Here is a 13,741-nt window from a genome sequence, read left to right as displayed (position 1 = left end):
CTTGAAGGGTTTTGTGAGGCACTGTATTATGAACATCCGACATTTTTTACTTGTTCACATATGTTTGAAATGACGAATTTTAATACGACCCAACCGTTTACTATCATAATTTTTCACATTCTTGACATGATTAGAATGTTGCCAGTATATAAATGCGCTTACAATTTCTTTATTTTAAATTTTATATTCCCTTACTTAAATTATTTCTATTTTTTACCTTATTACCAATCGCATGCCTAAACTGATTTATCCAAGAATAAAAAGGAACAAGAGAGGACGAGACTCGATAAAGAGATTGTTTTATTTAAGAAGAAAATTGTACTCTATTTATACTTTTCATACACGGATAATATTTCATGTCATGGATTAATAATTAATGAGTAAGATATAGCTGATGACAAATAGATAAGGGTTACGTGTTCTTCTATTATTATATTTGTCATTGAATACTCGTATACGATTGATTGCGGCTGACTGTGATTTAGTTCCTGGATTTAATATGGTTTAACCGTGCAATTACGCAGCATCTTATCCTTAATGAAGATTATCCGAATTAACCTGTAGCCTATCTATTGGATATATTTTACATGTAGCTTATTAATACTATTTTCATATCGAGTTATGAATGATGGATACATCACTCAGTTCTCCATGCTGCCCATGGATTTCGTTCATTGGACTGTCCGTAGCTGTTGCTTGTGGATTCTGTTTTGGTGAGGTTATAAAACTTTCACCTTGTCCACTGGTCTGATTCATTTGCAAAACATTGGTCGATGTATGTACAGGAAGTTGGAGATCCTGCTTCAGTTGCAAAATCTCATCCTGATCAATGGTTTGCTCCTCTTCCTTATCCGAGGATTCCGAGACATCTTCCATTTCCTCATCATGGTAGTCAGAGTCATCTGAATCATCATCGGAATCTTGTAGCTTAGTGGTCTGATTAACCACATCAATAGAAGCGATTGGCTTGTTTTGATACGTTCGTCTGGTCTTATTTATGATCAAGTTATTGTTTCTTCGTGGACACTCAAAGGAACGATGTCCATGTTGATGACAGGAGTAGCAGATAATGCGTGCTTTGGAGGCAGGACATTCGAATTTGGTATGCCCCTCCTTATGGCAGTAACGACACCAGGTGGGCATATTGTTCCATGTCGCATGAAAAAAGTTACTAGTTTCACACCAACTGATTTGGTGGCTGAGTTCTTGAAATTTTTTTATCTCAGTAGTATCGGCAGCTTGTTGAACATTTAAAACAGCATAGCCAGAGCCCATAAAAAAGCCCGTGGCTGCTTCGGTTGTAATTCCTACATCCATGATTTCCCCAAACACAGCTAAACTGCGTTGAAGACCTGAAAGTATGTCCTTCTTAGGAAGAAGAGGAAGGTGATTAAGTTTAAGGTTGACGGTCTTAGCATTATCGTCGAGAGATGCACGAGGATAGATTCTTAAATTAGCTTCTTTGAAAATGAGACCTTGATTGAGGATGTCATTATTGTCATTCTGAGGGGTAATGTAAACTTCTAGGTAACGACGTGGTCCATCATTCAAAGGTACACAGGCATGAACATTAGGGTGTTGTTCTTTGAGAATAATCATGCACTGTTGGTCAGTGTACTTTTCTTTACAAGAAGAAATATCAAACAAAAAGGCACCTTTTGTTCTAGACGTTCTGAAAATGCTAGTTTGTAAAGTATTTAATTTCGAAGAGTCATCAACGTGGGGAGGAACGATATGCTGATGCATCAAGGACACTTTAGTTGCTTGAGCATACGACCTGTATTTGACTTTGCGCTTGGGTGGTGAAAATTGAGATCCCGTCACCGGATGGAAAGTTTGGGAGTTGGGAAGAACCATGAAAAAAAAAAATTAAATTGTTTTCTTCTACTTAAAAAATCTTTATTAAAAATGAGACATGTTTAAATTAAGCTCTGCAAACACTAACAAATTTTAAATCTCGGTATCATTGGTTTTTCGAAAGCCTATAAATACCACTTTTCCCTTCCATATTTTATTTATACCGCTATCTTCTCTTATAGGCCGCATGGTATGAGTGATTAGCAGTAGTAAGGATGACGGTATTTATATTTTTTTTTAATAAATCGCACTTCTTTTTTTCGAAACCAACGAAAAAAAAAGAAGAAGAAAATGGAAATAAAAGCCTTGGTAGGAAGAAAGAAATGCATAGACTATTCAAATTACTGTATCCTTTTGTTACATTTATATCAAGAATACTTAAAATAAAGGATTCTGAGTGTTTTGTGATACCAGAGTATCTATCTAAATATATGAAAGGTATTTACTAAAAAGAAAATATAAATCAAGCCAAAGAGATATTCTGCTGTCAACGTATCAAAAACTTTTTTTCCAATACGAATAAAGTTTAAAACACTGAAATATATTCGGAAACATTTCGTTTATTGTAAATATTACATTTTAATTTTAATTGTCTTATAAGAGCGGCTTCCTTGTTTAATAAAGTCTATTTTCGAAATATTTTCTTTTACACCCAAAAAAGAGAATATTACCTATGCAGCTGGCAATAACTACCTTTATGTGTAGAAGTTGTAATACTTGATTGACGTGATGCTGACTTTTAATTATTTTATATATCCTGAGAGTGTCCTTGGCACTCGCACAAAAAAAAGGAAAAACGTGGCTCAATTAAATGAACAATAAAAAAGCTAAATAAGGGTACACATAATAAAAAAATCTTTTTATTACTTTATCTCTTTTTCTATATTTAAACGTCTTTTTTCTTTTTTATATTATTAATGACACGAGCAAGAGGAAAAAGTATTTCTCAACAACAACAACAGCAACCAGCAGAAGACGAAGTATAGAAATAAGATAGATATTATATACATATACTTACATGAAATAGTTGGCTATAATAGATAAACAATTTGAGTTTATAAATACAGAATTTAAATACAACATTCATGATTTGGAATCATTCATCAACCTACTTCGAGCACGGTAATTGCTTGTAGATTGAAATAACGCATAAACACTTACACAGGTGATAGACTTTCAGCAGAAGAATTATATATAGGAGCATTAACTAAAGTGAAAAAATTGACTTCAATATATGAAACTGATAATAAAATGAATGAATCTCAACTTACTTTTCAACAAGCTGTAAGAGTATATGAAGCAAGCGTATATGACTTGATTGAAAATAGAACAAGTGTAAGGGATACATTAAAAAGAGAAATAGAAAAATTAGTTCTGGAAAAGGTACAGAAGCACAAATAGAAATTAAAGAATAAATTGTTAATAAATAGAAAAGGAACATGAGGAAGCCACTAGGAAAGCGTATAAAACAAAGTTATCTGAAGCTAATTTAAATTATATCAATTTTCGTAACAGAGACATTGTTAAGGTTAATATTTAATATTAGAAAAATATGTGATTATACTAACTACAGCCCATATGTATTTATATAGCTTCAAAAATCATATACACATAAATGTGAAGAGTTAAAAAATGCTCAATATACGTATCAACAACAACAGCAGCATTATGAAGAAAGTAATAATAATGATGAGCACAGTATCAAAAGTAGCCGAAATTCTGCGGATATAACAAGATTGTCTGGTGATTATAGTATGATGGATGATCAACACAATAAAAAGGGGATGGCCGGATTATTTTCCCAAATGAGAACAATAGCAGCCAGCAATGGATATCTTTCACCTGTAGATCAAAATAAGCAAATTTCAAAATTTGCTAAAATGAAAAAGGATATTGCAGATGCAGATTCTGAATATAGAGATGGTATCTTAGTTTTGGAAACATTAAGAAAAAAGCAAAGAAAGACAGTAGAAGAAACCAATTGGGTAACCAAGATACAATTATTTTATGTGTATATATGAATTCATTATTCATGTTGTATGTTAGCAAGTGAAAAACACTATAAAACAGAAATCTGAATGCGTTAAATCATCCTTATTAAACATTGTACTAACAGAAATGGAATGCTTAAGAGTGGAGACAGAAGTAACATAATAGACTAAAAAATATGGGGGTTTTTTTATTCATGTTTTTCATAGAAAACAACTGCGTCTTATACCGCAGCCATGAAAGTGGATAGCAACAAAGATATTCAAGTATATACAATCCATCATCAATCTCTTGGTTATCACCCACCTGCACCTATTCGATATGAAAACTTTTATTTAGAAGGCAAATGTAGAGGTAAATTGAATATGAATGCAGCTTGTTTAACTCATATTGTGTATATCAGAGGTACTTTTTGGTGGATCATTAGAATCTTATGCTATTGAACATAATCGACCTGTACCTGTACTTGTAATAAAATGTATAGAAGCCATTGAAGGCATGGGTGGGTTGCAAAAGGAAGGAATCTACAGAGTATCAGGAAGACAATCCAATGTGGAGCAATTAAAGCATCAGTTTGAACTTGATGAAGATCAAGTCATTTTGGATAATAGACATGACGTATTTACTATAGCGACCATCTTAAAGATGTATATTAGAGAATTAAAGCGTCCTTTATTGGATTTCAATGTACAATCAAGACTTACTTACAGTAGTAAAGTATCATTTTATATAGCCTCTCATTGCTATTAACCATTTTTTTTTAAAAGAGCATATGCCTCAAGCACAACGATTTGGAATGCTGGAATCGAAGTTATCAAACTTATCTTTTGCTCATCGAAGTACTTTGCATTGTCTCGTGAGTCATTTGGCGAAGTAAGTATTGTAGCTGCCTGTGTAACATTTTATTAACCTTCAAAAAGTGTAAATTCAAATAGTCAGATTAACAAAATGAATATACAAAATTTGGCTCTTATATTTACTCCAGTCATATTTCATGATTTCAATCAAACAGAAGAAGCAACAACAGGAGATTGGTCACCCGAAGACCTTTTTGAAGACATGATACTGCATCATGAAAGATTATTTCCTATTTCAGAAGAGAACGCAAGAAAGATGAATGAAACCAAATTACAAAAGGCATTAAAGGGTGAAAGTCCATATAGTCAATTCTCTCAAAGTAATTTGCTGTACATCAATTATCCACAACCACCACCAAAAAATATGCTATTAACTCAATCTATGAACCCTCCTTTATTGACTAATGATCCCAACCGATATTCAGATAATTATCCACCCAAGTTAACGACGATCATTGGAACATCACCTGCTAATTATCAGCAACAGTTGGCCATTTTGAACACATCGGATTCGCAACAAGAACATCCTTTAAACCAAGCACTCGTTGAGAACAGTACACCTTCATTCGGTCGATCAGTATCAGACACAATTGTTTTACAAAGAGGAGCTTCACTAAAGAATAAGCCTGTGCCCTCAAGAACTAGCAGTGTACGACGTGTCAGTAATCCTATCATGATGCCACCTAGACGTGATTCGTTAAGAAAACCAAAGGAAGATAATACAATGAGCCACCCACAGTATCAGCCTGAACTTGCTATTGAAAATACTTTACCCACATTAAATGAAAAAGAATAAATAAACTTTATTTTTGTCATTGCATGTCCCTCCCCCACAAGTTTATGTTGCACTAAGTACGATATAATAACAAGTATTTTTCATTAGTTAAGTAAATAAAAAATATATTTTAAAGTATGCCTAAAAATGAATAAAAAGCATCCTTGTGAACCTGCATCTATCTGTTTTGTTTTGTTTTTTGTTTTTGAATGCAAGTAAAGAGCATATACTGCTCTGTTTCTGGTAGCTTGCACGATTACTGAAATGATTCTATGCAAATTGGTTCGAGCGAATAATTTCTTATGAAGAAGTCTATACCATACATTTCTTGGAATATGATGCAATCAAAAATAAGCTCGTCCAAAGACAAAAACAATATTGTTTATAACTTCATTTGCACACGTCTGAAAATAAAATAAAATTTGTCCAAAAAAAAAAGAGATGGTCCGAAAATTTTTTGAAAAGGTTCGAAAACCAAGTAAAAATATTGCATTTCCCATGCATGGCTTAAAATTTGAGAAACAGTTTTAGAAAAAAAAAAAAAAAAAAAAAAAAAAAAAAAAAAAAAAGCAAAAGGAGACAGGGAGAATGTGTGGCAGATCACTTCTTTATTTAAATTGCAAAAAAACAAAAAAAAAAAAGGAAAAAACGCGGTTTTTATTCTTTTTCATAGGTCAATAACGAATTAACACAATACAAGCAAGAGATTCACCTATCGTTGCGCAATTAATTCAATATTTAAGCAATTCATTTTTTAATTATTTCTCTCTAATTCAGGTATTTTCTGTTGTTGACCCTTATTTAAGGGAAAAATAGGAGTGAAAATGATTTCTTTGTTACTATATAAAGATAACACAACATTTTTATAATATGTACTACTTTTAATAATTTATAAATAATGCATCGCTACTCTTTCTTCTTTTCTTCTTAATCAATGCTTAAATCGGCGTCGTCATCTACTCCTTGTATAAAAAATAATGTTGAAAGAGATTCAGCATCGTCTGTTGTTCATTTAAAGGGCTGGCTAATGAAACAAAAACATGGGAAATTCAAGTCATTTCAAAAAAGATACTTTGTGCTTTTTGATGATGAATTACGTTACTACAAAACCCAGGTAGATATCTCTCTTTTTTATATTCTTTATATGACCTAATAGACTATAAAGAACGACACAGTAGCATTGGCTATCATATCACTCGATCATTATACGCTTGTTGTCAATATACCATCCGAATATATACAAAAACAAAATAAACATTTGTTTGGTTTATTATCCGATGATACATCAAAATATGACTGGCCTGATTATTTCTTACAAGCTGAATCAGAGCAAGAATGGCAAATGTGGGTAGACTGTTTAGAGGCACTCATGCATCATCGTTCAACAAGTGTACTCGATAAATGGTTGGAACGATTGGATGTGCCTCATCAAAGTTTCTATGGCAACGAATTTAATAGTTCTGTACCTACTTTATCGCGAAGAGATGATGATTATGATGATGATGAAAGATCAAGCATTTCTTCTAGTATTCTTCTTACACCAGAACATAATACGAATAGATTCATGATACGAAATCATAAATCAGCAGAATCACTTAGCATATTAAAAGCATCGAATGAAGCTTATAAAAGACGTCCATCTGATTCCTCAAATACAATTAAAGCAAATAAAAGACCGTTATTTCCTTATCGATTATTCAGTTGGACGACTACTCATCATGATCAACCTACTACACCTAAGTCTACTTCATCCATTATTTCTATGCCACCTCAAGACGACAGCACTACAACTATTACTACGCATGAACCCATCAAAGCATTTGAATCTCCTATTATTCATCCAAGCGAATATAATCAAGATCCATAATATACCCCAGTTTCTTTTATGTATAAACAAGTAATAAAAGCATACTTTATTGTTGTGGTTGAACTGGTTTTAATCCATTGGCATATTGTGAATTAAAAAAAGTATAACTGAGCGTAATCGTGTTGACATCCTTCATCAATGGATCATCTAAAAAGTCTGGATCGATAAAAAAGAACACAGGCATATCCACATCCTCTCCAGGGCTCAATTTTTGTTCTTCAAAACAAAAGCATTGAATCTTGTTAAAGTAAGACCCGGCTCGATAAGGTGTCACGTTATAAGTCGCGATACCGATGATGTCTGTCTTGGCTTTACTTTTAGCTTTATAAAACGTCAAGGCCGTCTCACCCGGTACAACATAAATCTCTCGTAGTTCGGGTTTAAAAGACCAGGGTAAGGTATCCGATGTATTGGATTCAAATGTGATTCGAATACGTCTTGTATCTTGGGGCACGAGTCGCTCAGGTCCAAAGCGGCCACGATCAATCACAGGTGTGCCGTTGAACCCTGTGTTGGCACAAAAGAGTCGATAGAGAGGTACAGCGGCGTAGGATATTCCAATCATAGTGATAAAGATCGATGCTGTATACATGCCTGCTGATACATTATCTTTATTCCATCCTCGATTTGTTGTCGTATACAGGCGTTGTTCAAAGAATTTGGTTTTATATAATGTACATTGACGGTTACTATTTACAATGGATTTCTTACATACATTGTTTAAAGCATGTTTTGTAGAAAGCAGAGATTGAAGCATTTCAAAAGAAAAAAAAAAAAAAAAAAAATTGAGTATGGTTCCTGGTTTAAACGTTTTGTGACAGACAGAAATGACTGTTTTCAAACTCCGTTATACACTCACAGAAAGATACAAGCCACATACATTCCTCTTTCACACACATTAGACGTTACAAACATTGGACAAAAAAATTTTCTGAAATTACAGCAAAAAAACAAAAATTTGTATATATTTATAAAAGGATTTAGTTGCCCTTAGGAGCTTCCTTGAAAGTCAAAGCGTGTTCTTCACCCATGGCAGTGACGACAGTAACCAACAAGTCCTTACCCTCTTCGAATTCGGCTTCCAAAGTTTCACCGAGTTCACCTTCAGGGAGCTTGACATCATCCTTAGTGTTACCATCTTGAGTCATCAAGTTGAGGAAACCATCATCGATGTTGATGAGTTGGTATTCTTGACGGGTGATGTTAGGAACATCCATGTTGTGGGTAGAGGGAGAAAGATCTTCGTATTTCCTATAAATTTCTTAATTATCCGTTCATACACTTTTCTTCAAAAGCTACTTACTTTCCGGTGAAGATATCGATGGCAACCAAGTTAACCTTAGCGTGACCGTGCTTACCAGTCTTAGAGGTAGACATATCAACAATCTTACAGGGTCTGCCCTTGATGACAACGTGGCCGTTCTTTCTCAAGGCAGAACATTGCATGGGGAAAGTAAGAGAAGCTCCGGCATCAGCGGTTTCAAAGGTGTGTTCTTCGTCAGCCATGCTATACCAAAAGTTAACTTACAAAATATTCAAAAAATAAAGTAGGTTATTACTTACGTTGATAATTAAATGTAAAAGAAAGAGAGAAAAAAGAAAGAAAAAATTGATATAAAGCGTGTATAAAATAAGCCATCATAAAAATTTTTATCGCTTTTCCATTGGATGATGGTTTTACACGGAGTTTATATTTATATCTAGAATGTTTAATTGGTTACAAAAAAAAAAAGATATAAAAGCATAAATACACTTTCTATTCAACAACTATTAAAAGATCCTCCGTCTATTCTCAAATCATTTTCATAAAAGAAAGAGAGAATGACAATTCGTTTGATAAAGTAAACAAGAGAAGATTATAGCCCCTTTGTTCTCAAGTTTCTGTGACTATTTTTTTACCACAGAAAAAAAAAAAGGGAGAAAAATTTTTATTGGACATATTGTTGGATCAAAAAGTGTACAAACGAAATAAAGTTTTATTATTGCCTACTTTACTTTTTTACAAGTGAAAGAAGGAAACCAACCATAAACATGTTGGTTGTGAATTAAGCTACCGTACCACCACTGTTCTTGTTTATCTGTAGTGATTAACCATACTTGTATTATATCTCCTTTTTGAACTTTTAATTTTTCTTTGGTTTCATAATCAACTAAAGCAACGCACTGAAACTCAGGTTCACCAAAAAGACCTTCATTCATCATTGCCTTGGGAATCATTTTGTCACTGACTCTTGTTGGACTTTCTTCTTGATCTTTTTCTTCTTCTTTAGGTTCTGTATGTAAAAAATCAACCCAACTCATCACCTTTTCTTCTTCTTTTTTTTCTTTTTTTTCTTCTTTGATCAATAATTTTGCAAAGCTTCCTTGTATCTGATCCATATTTATGGTGAATTCTGATAGTATCATTTGCCAATTCTCTGGTTGTGGTGAGTTTAGAAGAGGTCTCCAAGCTAATTGTCTTTGTTTCCAATAAAACGCTTGAATGCCTACGAATTCATCAAGAATGATATCAAAATAAGTGGATGTGAGAGATAAGAAGGCAGGCAATTCATCCAAGAGATGAGCATTAAGAGAGACATAAGCATCTGAAGATGCCTGTAGAGCCTTGTCGGGTATTTCGCCCTTGGAGATGATGTGACAGGCTCGATCATAATCAATCCATTTTCGGTTGCGTTTTTGGATGATGTGAGTTGGATTCTTGAAAAGTTTCAGGAATGAGTCTATCCTATCACACACAGATAGTTGAATCATTGTTTCCTATGGTTAAAATCATAAGCGTATGATCCTAGATCTCTTGGTTAACTCACAGTGGCTTGAATGTCTTGTGTTAATTGAGACAAAGTTTGTTGTAATTCACAGTCTTGTTTTTCAAACGAAATTAAAAATTCTTTTAATATTTGATGGCTTTCCTTGATTGTAGTCAACCAATCCAAGACTTGTTTTTCAAACAGCTTTACTTTTGCCTGTCTTTCTTCAAATTGTCGATAAATTTCATCAAATATTGAATCCTGTGTACCAAGTTGCTGTTGTCTCTTCAAGTGTACTTTTCTTGTCCACTTTTTATTTATACTATGACTACTAAACGTTAGATGGATGATATCTAATCATTTACCACTTACACAACCTAATAAGCATAAGAAAGCATTAATAAAGCATACATTAATTAATTCAACCTTACTTTCTTTTTATGATCATTGATCAATAACTGTTCCACAATATCTTTTCTTTTTTTAATCTCATTTATATGATCTGCTAATAATTCCATTTCATGATTCACCAAGACTAATGATTCATAATCCACGTCGTATTCTGGTGTTAATAATAAAATTTCTTTAAATAATAAAGGATATTTCAATACTCTTTGTACTGGTTTAATCAACAAACTTGCTAAATCCCATGAGTTCGTTCTTCCTTGTATCTCTTGCTGACATTTCTACTTTCACGTTTTTAGGAGGTCTCATAAAAGGAGAAGGGGGAAGACAATGATAAAGGAGAGCATCTTACCATTAAATAATCTTGAATGTGCCCTAATTCTTGTAATTTGGTAAGTGCATCCTCATGTCTTTTGCAATACTCAGCATACAATTGTTCTATTCTATTCATCTACTTTTGTTAAGTAACAATTTACTCATGATGTTAGTCACCATACCGAATTGAGAAATATCTTGACAAGCGCTCCAACCATGTCTTGTTCGGTTAGCTGATCAAGTAGCTTAACAAACTCTTTTTCAAATAATAAAATGTCTTCTAAATTAATAAAAATCTGTTTCTTTTCGATCGTTGTCCACGGTGACTCCTTTGTACAATAGATCTCTTGTACAAGTTGCATATCTGCTTGATAACTCTTTTCTGTTTCGATTAATTCCTTGATGACACGAGCTCTTTTTACTTTACAATCTGGTGAAGAAGATACTCTAGTGGTAGGTAATGGAGGTGGATTATGATGAATGAACCATTGAGCCCAAGGTTGCTTTCTTAGCGAGCCAGTTGATAAAGAAGAGTTGGTAGATGAAATACTGGAACCTGTCATGGATCGTTTAATTAAAGGTAAGGATGGAGAAGAAGATGAATTGGGTACTGATCTTGCTCGATTCTTTTTCTTGACATAATCTTGATCTTTGTATAAATAAATATTCCAATCTTCTTCTGATAATTTATCACTTTCCATTAATGATGTACTGCCCTACTTCACTATTAACCATCTTATTGTTTATACTCAGTATTCTCTTACAATCACATTAATTGAATCTTTATTAAATTTTGATTTTATTGCATGGAATGGAGTTTCAATTAAAGTTGCTTTGGATTCCATTGTTTATAAAAGAAAAGGAAAGAAAAAAAAAAAAAAAAAAAAAAAAAAGGAAAAGAAAACAACAGGAAACACAATCTTCTTTCTCTCTTTTATGATTAAACTGAAAGAGAGAAGCATGGAGGGGGGGGGTAAAGGGTGGTTGCCGTGGTAATAAAAAAAAAGGGGGTAAAAAGACAACGCAAATGACATTTTATTAACATTTGCGGGGAAATAACTGATAATAAATGATAATTTAACAAATACACCTTTTCTTGTTTAAAATTCTTGCTTTTTTTTTTGCCATAAAAAAGGTCTGATGTTACGCCAATACTTTACGTATTTCTCGTGCCTTATTGTTACCTGCATTTCCCCTTTTTTATTTCATGACTAAATAAAGGAACCCAACCATTTTTTATATCCTTTCTCCACACACGATTGAATTAGCATCCCTTTTTTAATATGAAGTGCATAACTCGGCTCATTATTTTGATTCACTCTCTTTTTAACCAAGATTTTGACATTATTTTAGTTGGTTTTCTCTTTATTTTTTTTTATAAAAAAGGTAATCTGATTGAATAATACATATTAGATGCACAATGTAGTGATCAGTTATTAATTAAAGAAAAACTATAATGCTCATTCATCTGTTTTTAATCTCTAGTAAAAGGGATACAGATTATTAACATTAAGGAGATGAGGGAACCGGATTAGACTTGGAACGGGCAAAGAGGCGTTGGTAGCTGTTAAAAAAAAAAGGATTCATTTGATTAGCCATATAAGAACAAAGGGATAAAATAGACGTGCGCTGGGAGAGAAACTTCTCCTGTTTTTTTTTTACAACATATGCTGAGGCTTTTTGAGAAAAAAGTGACGCATTTCCTACATCAATGGATATAAAAGCTTATTTCAGCTGTGTATGCGTATATGTTTGACGCTTGTGAACAAGACCTTGTTGAAGGCTTGAATTACAACCTTTCTTAGATAGGGAAATGAACATCCTTCTCCTTCTCTCTCTCTTTTTCTCTCTTTTAGCTTTACTTTTTTGATAGTCATAATATAACGTGGGATATTCCATGTTTAATTTTTATTTGAAGAATAAAAAAGGTATCACAGCAAGAAAAAGAGAGAAAGCAATTAATAGGTAGGATGCTTGAATTCTTTACGCTTTTCATAGAATTCAGGATATGTGTTGATAAACTATACAATATTAGCTTAAAGTGTAATGAGATAATACGTCAAATTACCTTAATATGTTGGTGTTGTTGAACACGTTGCCAAGGATAAGGGTTATTCTTCTTGTCAATTTGAATTTCAGGATGAGTCTTGAGTAAATAAACTATAGGTGTTGTATTAATTTTAATACTTGTTTAATATATATAATGTTCATTACGTGGATAACTATATAATTAATATTAATATGGATTAAATTATTTAAATTTATCTACTTACGTAACTGCAGCAGCACATCCACCACCAGCAAACAAGAAAAGGGGAGCTAGGGCAGGATTTGCACGAACAAATGAAATAAAAGCCATATTCAAAGTTTGTTAAAGGAAGAAAAGAGAAGGAAAAAGGGGGTAAAAGAGAGAAAGAATTTATATGTTTTTTTTTTCATGATGCATTTCTCACACACTAAAATGTTGTTTGTTTATTCAATGGACTTTTCACACCAATTTTTTCTTTCTCTCTTTTTTTTCCCATCTTATTTCAATGTTGTACGCATAATCATGTACACTTGCACAGAGTATCACATTGATTGCTTATAATGTTTATGATAGGGAAGATAATTTATCCTCATTCATGTATGAACAGCAGTTGAAAGTTCAAAATTTTTCTTTTGTGCAAGATCATTGGTTGGATAAATCTCATGAATTAAGGGGTAAAAAAAAACAATACCTTTTGCTTTATTTATCCATTCATCTTTATTAGTAAATTTATGTCACCAATTATTGGAACAAGAAATAGAAAGATGGTCAAGACTAGTCTCTCTGTTGAAATCATTTAATCAATTAACAACAAATCAATAAACGAGCCATTTTATATATCGTATGTGTCACTGACATGCGCTAAATAAAGTGACGTTCAAATCCACTTTTTTTTTTTTT

At 32.9% G+C, this 13,741-nt stretch overlaps 7 protein-coding genes across 7 annotated transcripts; 2 read left to right on the top strand and 5 right to left on the bottom strand.

Annotated features, from left to right (window-relative positions):
• Positions 1-609: 609 nt before the first annotated feature.
• On the bottom strand, positions 610-1,857 carry RO3G_10032 (uncharacterized protein; the record flags this gene model as incomplete). The annotated part of the gene is made up of 1 exon (XM_067664617.1): positions 610-1,857. The coding sequence occupies one exon, from the start codon at positions 1,855-1,857 to the stop codon at positions 610-612; it is 1,248 nt and encodes a 415-aa protein (XP_067520718.1).
• Positions 1,858-4,082: 2,225 nt separating this feature from the next.
• On the top strand, positions 4,083-5,499 carry RO3G_10031 (uncharacterized protein; the record flags this gene model as incomplete). The annotated part of the gene is made up of 4 exons (XM_067664616.1): positions 4,083-4,200; positions 4,250-4,558; positions 4,614-4,719; positions 4,767-5,499. 4 exons carry the CDS (start codon positions 4,083-4,085, stop codon positions 5,497-5,499), a joined length of 1,266 nt encoding a protein of 421 aa, XP_067520717.1.
• Positions 5,500-6,412: 913 nt separating this feature from the next.
• Positions 6,413-7,345, top strand: RO3G_10030 (uncharacterized protein; the record flags this gene model as incomplete). Its single annotated transcript, XM_067664615.1, has 2 exons — positions 6,413-6,592; positions 6,635-7,345. 2 exons carry the CDS (start codon positions 6,413-6,415, stop codon positions 7,343-7,345), a joined length of 891 nt encoding a protein of 296 aa, XP_067520716.1.
• Positions 7,346-7,391: 46 nt separating this feature from the next.
• Positions 7,392-7,937, bottom strand: RO3G_10029 (uncharacterized protein; the record flags this gene model as incomplete). The annotated part of the gene is made up of 1 exon (XM_067664614.1): positions 7,392-7,937. The coding sequence occupies one exon, from the start codon at positions 7,935-7,937 to the stop codon at positions 7,392-7,394; it is 546 nt and encodes a 181-aa protein (XP_067520715.1).
• Positions 7,938-8,325: 388 nt separating this feature from the next.
• Positions 8,326-8,851, bottom strand: RO3G_10028 (eukaryotic translation initiation factor 5A; the record flags this gene model as incomplete). The annotated part of the gene is made up of 2 exons (XM_067664613.1): positions 8,326-8,596; positions 8,649-8,851. 2 exons carry the CDS (start codon positions 8,849-8,851, stop codon positions 8,326-8,328), a joined length of 474 nt encoding a protein of 157 aa, XP_067520714.1.
• Positions 8,852-9,331: 480 nt separating this feature from the next.
• On the bottom strand, positions 9,332-11,513 carry RO3G_10027 (uncharacterized protein; the record flags this gene model as incomplete). The annotated part of the gene is made up of 5 exons (XM_067664612.1): positions 9,332-10,102; positions 10,153-10,401; positions 10,524-10,675; positions 10,850-10,872; positions 11,068-11,513. 5 exons carry the CDS (start codon positions 11,511-11,513, stop codon positions 9,332-9,334), a joined length of 1,641 nt encoding a protein of 546 aa, XP_067520713.1.
• Positions 11,514-12,770: 1,257 nt separating this feature from the next.
• On the bottom strand, positions 12,771-13,171 carry RO3G_10026 (uncharacterized protein; the record flags this gene model as incomplete). Its single annotated transcript, XM_067664611.1, has 4 exons — positions 12,771-12,833; positions 12,881-12,972; positions 13,027-13,034; positions 13,086-13,171. The coding sequence occupies 4 exons, from the start codon at positions 13,169-13,171 to the stop codon at positions 12,771-12,773; spliced, it is 249 nt and encodes an 82-aa protein (XP_067520712.1).
• Between the last annotated feature and the right edge of the window lie 570 nt (positions 13,172-13,741).

Source organism: Rhizopus delemar, genomic scaffold, assembly GCF_000149305.1.
Source record: "Rhizopus delemar RA 99-880 supercont3.7 genomic scaffold, whole genome shotgun sequence".
NCBI lineage: Eukaryota > Fungi > Mucoromycota > Mucoromycetes > Mucorales > Rhizopodaceae > Rhizopus > Rhizopus delemar.
The sequence above is the reverse complement of the archived record's forward strand: the minus strand, read 5'-3'. Positions and strand labels throughout refer to the sequence as shown.